The following is a 5,866-nucleotide window of genomic DNA, read 5'->3' as shown; positions in this document are numbered from 1 at the left end:
ACTAACCATCCAAATCCTCTCATACGCCAAGCCACGGACTACGACCCACAACTCCATATCAAACCCAAACGCCCCAAAACTATCCTCCCCACCACCTGAATCTCCACCAATAGCCGAAGGGCTCCCCTCTCATGAAACTGCACGCTTAGCAGGCTCCAATCCAACCAACTCATGATCCCCTCCACTCACAAGATGACGGGGCGAAGGTCTTTATAAAGACCGGCCCATCAGACAAAATTCAGTTTCAGTTTCAGTTTCGCCTCAAGACTCTCATCGAGGAGCATCATCCAGGATAAAGGAATTCCCATAATCCGAAATTTTTATTTCGCCAACAAATTCCTGCACCTCTGGCCAGATTCTTCAGCGCTCCACGGACCACTAGCCAACCTGATGACCAGAGGGACTAGGATCAATCGTCAGACTGCAGTACTCGAGCCTCTGCTTTGGGCTCCATCATATATTCTTACGTTCATGACTAGGAGACGTCAGAATTCATTGGCTTGAGTTTAACCAAAGAATATGTCTATAGAAGCCCAGAGTGATACGGGCCTTTGATGCCCGGAAAAGTTGACTAACATTTTAGTTATGTAACCAACTGTACGGTGGCGCCACGGTCGTTTCCACCCCCTTCTTCCCCAGCCATTTTCTATGTCATGTTCTCTCATTATGATGGAAACATCCTCTCTTCGTCTTATACACACTGTCTACCGGGCCTCTCCCACTCTTCTCGGAGAAACTCCGCCTCCTTCTGTACCTCTTTCTACCGTGGTGTCGAACACAGTTGGCTAACATGCGTTCTCTCTCTTACAGATCGTCCATTCCCCTTCCATGTACCCCTCCCGGATTCTCGGTGCATCTCTTGTTCTCTCTTGCGTTCTCTCTCTTACAGATCGTCCATTCCCCTTCCATGTACCCCTCCCGGATTCTCTGTGCATCTCTTGTTCTCTACCACGTAGGATACGTTGGCTAACACGTGCCTTCTGTCTCTTACTGACGTCCTTCCCTTCCCATGTAACCCTCCGCTGGCGGGAAGTTCCCGTCGTTCTATACGTGTCTTCCTTTTTCCGCCACGTAGGATACGTTGGCTAACACGTGCGTTCTCTCTCTTACAGACGTCTGTTCCCTTTCCGTATACGACACGATGGGCAGAGTTCCGCCATCTTGTACCTGTCTTTCTTTCTCTCCACCTAGGATACATTGGCTAACATGTACTTTCGTTCTTTTACAGATCGACTGTTCCCTTTTCGTGCATGCCTTGACGCACAAAGTTCCCGCCGTTTTATGTTCGTCTCTCTTTCTCCTATTAAGTAACATATGTGGACTAACCTTGCGTTCATTTTTGTCAGCATTCCCTTTTTCTTGACACCTCGTGTTTCGTTTCGAGCGTCCACATGCTACGGGTTAGGGCATTTGAATACCACGTATATTTCTATACGTAAATAGGATAATATTGCAATACAGAATGCCATTGAGAGGTGTTTCTGTATATAGTGGATGTCATACATCATCTGAAGGATATCATATCAAAATATAATGAGCGAGGAATGTGCGATTCAGAACAAGCTTCAATCTCTCAGCGGCAGCTATCAGCAGCTATGGAGCCTTCTGTGGTATCTCAGTTCTAAATTTGTTTTTGTCCATTGTCGACGGCGCGTTGGGGGGGGGGGGGGGCGAATCCCCGCATAGGGCAGTTCACACCGCCCATGCTCTTCCCCGAACTTTGTCCTGCTTTAATTCGTCCGTGCTGCTATCTAGCGCCCCGCTTGATTACTATTTATTGGTTAGCAAGTGTCAACACGGGAACCGGGCTTCTATGAAGAGTTCTGTAGGCTTTGGTTTAACCATTTAAGAATATTTATGAATTAGAACTATAAAGCAACCAGAATTGTGGTACTGGGCCCATACTCTTGGGCCGAAAGAGCCGTCACACGAAAACAAACAAACAAACTATAAAGCAGCGAGATGGATATTTTAAAGGCAGAAATTATGAAGAAGAAGCGACAGCTGGAAGAAAGTAATGTTTTGGTGAGTCTCAATTGCTTGAAATCAAGTACTATGGGGCTTTAAAAGTTATGCTATGTTTCTAAGAAAGATATTGTAAATTGTAGCAAAATGATAGAAAATATTTCAAAAGAGGTGAATTATTGTCGAAAGAACGTGAAGTTGCGGAAAATAGAGGAGGAAGTAAGGATAATGTCATGTCAGACTTGAATGAACAATTTGAACGGTCTGTGACTGATAACGGTTCCGAGCATTTAGCTCTCTCTAGGCCTGAAGTAATCCGCCGTTTACGTGAACGTGGAGAACCAATTTTATTGTTCGGAGAAACAGAATTAGAAGCTTTTAAACGACTGAGGAAATGTGAAATTCTTGAACCTGAGGTTAACAAGGTAAGTCAAATTAAATAATATGGATAATTTTTTGCTTGCTAATCTTCTCTTCAAAAGATAAAATAAACGTATTTTAATTTTTATGTTAAGGGTTTCCGAAATGACTTCCAAGAAGCTATGGAACAAGTTGATCAAGCTTATCTCAATGAGATTTTGACATCCTCAAAACCCCAAGGTCGGGATGGAAAAGGTGACGTAAATGTACCAGATGAAGGTATTACATATGAAGATATACAAAAAATGTCTGCTAAATTGAATAATGGTGACAGAGATTATGATATGAATGTCATCACACAATTCCTGCAATTCATGGTACAAATGTGGGGAAACCAATTAAATAGTAAGTCAACAGCTGAAAAAATGAGTACAAGAGGAAAGATGGCTAGTGCAACATATACCCAAACCAGGGAATATTTGAAACCCTTATTAAGAAAACTAAAAAATAAATCACTGCCTGAAGACATCACTGATAGTTTAACAGAAATTGTAAAACATTTACTGGAACGCAATTATATACTGGTAACAAGACATGCAAATAAGTACATGTTTATAAATATTTGAGCATTTCTAATTAATGAAAAACTGGTTTATTTGTTATATAGGCCAGTGATGCGTATCTTCAAATGGCAATTGGAAATTCTCCTTGGCCCATTGGTGTTACGATGGTTGGTATTCATGCACGTACCGGAAGAGAAAAAATTTTTTCCAAAAATGTTGCACATGTAATGAATGATGAAACACAAAGAAAATACATTCAAGCTCTGAAGAGGCTCATGACCAAGTGTCAAGAATATTATCCTACTGACCCATCAAGATGTGTTGAGTATTCAAAAACATAGTTATTTTGAGGCAAGTTTAGTAGGTTTATGTAACAAGTTCATCAGAACTAGCATTAAGTAATTCAATAATGTCATTCATTTTTAAATACTTATAAAATTAAAGCCATAATTGTGTGTGTAATTAGGGTAAAACATTGTGTGTACATATACTGTATATACAGACATATTTACATATAAAATTGAGACCATAAAATAATAACTGGCAATCTTTAATTTGCTGAAATAGCTCTTGATCGTTCCACTGCAGCCTCAATAGTGTCAATGAGAGTTGCCCTGTAAAGATGTGAAAATTAAAATTTGTATTAAATGTGATAGGAAAAATGTCTAACCTTACATCAGGCATTTATGTCTTTATATAAAATTTACCGTAGTCCCCCCTTTTCCAATGCATGTAAACCTCCAATTGTTGTACCTCCTGGAGAACATACTTCATCTTTAAGTTCTCCAGGATGTTTACCAGTATCTTGAACCATCTTTGCAGATCCATGCATTATTTGCGTTGCTAATCGAAGGGCGAGATCTCTTGGAACTCCCATCTTTACAGCACCATCTGCTATTGCCTCTAGCATGACAAACATCTGTAATAGTGATAATATTTAAAATTTACAAATTTAATTAGAAATAAACACGGATTTAATTGTTTAGTATTCTTGTAATATACTTACATAAGCTGGCCCACAACCAACAAGTGCTCCAACAGCATTCATTTGAGTCTCTGGTACAACATCAACCATACCAATGGAAGACATAAGTTTTTTTAATTGAACAACGTCTTGTTCAGTTACACGTTCGTCTACACTAAACACTACATAGAGGTTTATAATGTATTATATTTACAAATACCTTATACTGTTCAAATTTTCTAAACTACTGAATTTCTTACCTGTACACCCAGCCCCAACTAAAAGAGGTGTATTCAGAGTAGACCGTACTATTCTTGCTTCAGGTAATACAGGTAAAATAATCTACGATACAGTAAACAGTATTTTTCCTACGTACAATAATGTACTATTGAGCAATTGTATCATTCCCTAGTCTTGAATTTTCACCTTGCGCAATGTATCCAGTGAAATACCAGCAAGAGCTGACACAATCAGACAACTCTCAGCAGGACCAGGCAATGTTTTTGCTATACCTTTTACTGCATCCTTCAGAGCAGTAGTTTTTACTGCTAGAAATATAGTCTTACATTTTGTCACAACAACACCATTTTCAGTCGTGACATTAACACCTAAGTCTCTCCATCGTCTGTGCATTGGTACATATGGTTCTGCAACATATACCTTCGATGACTCCACTAAACCTAAAGAAAAAGATTTGCAATGATTATAACTTAAACAGAGGATACGAAGAAGTATAACTATATAAGCTACATATAGTTTACGTGTTTTTATTATTCCTTTCCCAATAGAATAGGCTATGTTACCCCCACCAATAAATCCAATAAAGCTTCCATCGTTTTCCTGAGAATACATGCGTCTTAAAGTAGCTGTAATGTGAAAAGAACAAAAAGTAATATGGCTTAACCTTATTTGTTGAAATTAATTAGTAATTTAATATCAGAAGTGAGACACCTATTAACATTTTGCTTTCAATTTATGGCATGAAAATTTTTGACTTGCATTTTTGAAAAGTACTAGTGAATCATGGGTAATTAAAAAGTGCAAGAACATAAATTAAAGGGTCAATTAAACCAGCATTCATCTCATTTTATCGTCGTAGAGAATCTAAACGTGTATTCAATACTCAATTAATTGAACATTCCTTTTTTTTCATATAAATTGTGTGTGTATATGTGTGTTCTATGTCGCGTGCGTGTGCGCGCGAAGTATAATTAAACAAATACAGAATAATTTTCAGTTTCTAAATTCTATACTTCAAGTTGAGAGAATTTAAATTACACTCACCCATTGGACCTCGAAAACTGTTCAAGAAATTCTTACACTGAAGCACTGTATTTCTGCATATATGAGGCATTGTAACAAACCTGTTAAGAAAAGATACTAATTGACGTTGATTCGTCTATTCGTAATTACAGCGTGCGTACACTTCAATTTCGCATAAATGATATGCAAATATGACGAATCTTCGTGAACACTGAATTTGTATTGAAATTATATAAACCAGCACACCCAATAGAAGGGGTTGCATCAATGCCTGGTATTTTACCTGTATCAATTTACATCAACCTAATCAGGACCACTTTGATGTGTGTGATAGTGAAAGGTAAGAATAGCAAGATAACGCATGTTCGTATATTCTTCAATAGGGCCGTTCGTCAGACAAGAATGCGTATTGTCTTCTCTGGCAATATACAATAGTCGCGTTTACGGTAGTGCATACACTGGACTCCGTCGATGGTTCCTCCTGTCCGCTCTGCCCTCTCCGGCCGGGCAGCGTACTAGCGGCGGGAGCAGTGCGGAATTTGAATCGCCTGAGGGGCAGAATGGATTTCCTAAAGAAAATAAATATTTATAAACAAAAACAATNTTATAAACAAAAACAATTAATGAAAATTATTTTAGTATTATTGTGGAGCGTCCCTGACCCACCTAACGTAGCTTTTGTTAAATGATAATTTACAGAATTTTATAAAGAATATAATAGAACATGTTCTATTAAATGTTAACAAGTTTC

At 38.5% G+C, this 5,866-nt stretch overlaps 2 protein-coding genes across 4 annotated transcripts; one reads left to right on the top strand and one right to left on the bottom strand.

The window, feature by feature from the left end:
• The first annotated feature begins 1,805 nt into the window (after positions 1-1,805).
• LOC105694402 (pre-mRNA-splicing factor 18) lies at positions 1,806-3,425 on the top strand. The gene is made up of 4 exons (XM_012415038.2): positions 1,806-2,025; positions 2,109-2,390; positions 2,481-2,909; positions 2,993-3,425. The coding sequence occupies exons 1-4, from the start codon at positions 1,963-1,965 to the stop codon at positions 3,227-3,229; spliced, it is 1,011 nt and encodes a 336-aa protein (XP_012270461.1). The 5' UTR covers positions 1,806-1,962; the 3' UTR covers positions 3,230-3,425.
• Positions 3,283-5,556, bottom strand: LOC105694403 (pyrroline-5-carboxylate reductase). 3 transcript variants are annotated; one of them, XM_012415040.2, is made up of 8 exons: positions 5,399-5,556; positions 5,137-5,216; positions 4,614-4,718; positions 4,279-4,532; positions 4,113-4,194; positions 3,895-4,034; positions 3,596-3,807; positions 3,283-3,502 (listed from the first exon to the last, which is right to left on the bottom strand). In XM_012415040.2, exons 2-8 carry the CDS (start codon positions 5,204-5,206, stop codon positions 3,439-3,441), a joined length of 927 nt encoding a protein of 308 aa, XP_012270463.1. In that variant the 5' UTR covers positions 5,207-5,216; positions 5,399-5,556; the 3' UTR covers positions 3,283-3,438. The 3 variants fall into 3 exon arrangements, with proteins under 3 accessions (XP_012270463.1, XP_012270462.1, XP_023289436.1); XM_012415039.2 differs by having other exon boundaries at positions 3,365-3,502; positions 5,137-5,232; XM_023433668.1 differs by having other exon boundaries at positions 3,365-3,502; positions 4,656-4,718.
• Positions 5,557-5,866: the final 310 nt, after the last annotated feature.

Source organism: Orussus abietinus, unplaced genomic scaffold, assembly GCF_000612105.2.
Source record: "Orussus abietinus isolate OABI.00-Male unplaced genomic scaffold, Oabi_2.0 scaffold1026, whole genome shotgun sequence".
Taxonomy (NCBI): Eukaryota; Metazoa; Arthropoda; class Insecta; order Hymenoptera; family Orussidae; genus Orussus; species Orussus abietinus.
This window is presented reverse-complemented; position numbering and strand designations above follow the sequence as displayed.

Coding starts and splice junctions, on each gene's coding strand:
- LOC105694403 (XM_012415040.2), bottom strand. CDS start 5,206: ATGCCTCATATATGCAGAAATACAGTGCTTCAGTGTAAGAATTTCTTG. Junction 4,719..5,136: donor CAGTTTTCGAGGTCCAATGG/GTGAGTGTAATT, acceptor TTCACATTACAG/CTACTTTAAGACGCATGTAT. Junction 4,533..4,613: donor GAAAGGAATAATAAAAACAC/GTAAACTATATG, acceptor CTTTTTCTTTAG/GTTTAGTGGAGTCATCGAAG.
- LOC105694402 (XM_012415038.2), top strand. CDS start 1,963: ATGGATATTTTAAAGGCAGAAATTATGAAGAAGAAGCGACAGCTGGAA. Junction 2,026..2,108: donor TGGAAGAAAGTAATGTTTTG/GTGAGTCTCAAT, acceptor TGTAAATTGTAG/CAAAATGATAGAAAATATTT. Junction 2,391..2,480: donor TTGAACCTGAGGTTAACAAG/GTAAGTCAAATT, acceptor TTTTATGTTAAG/GGTTTCCGAAATGACTTCCA.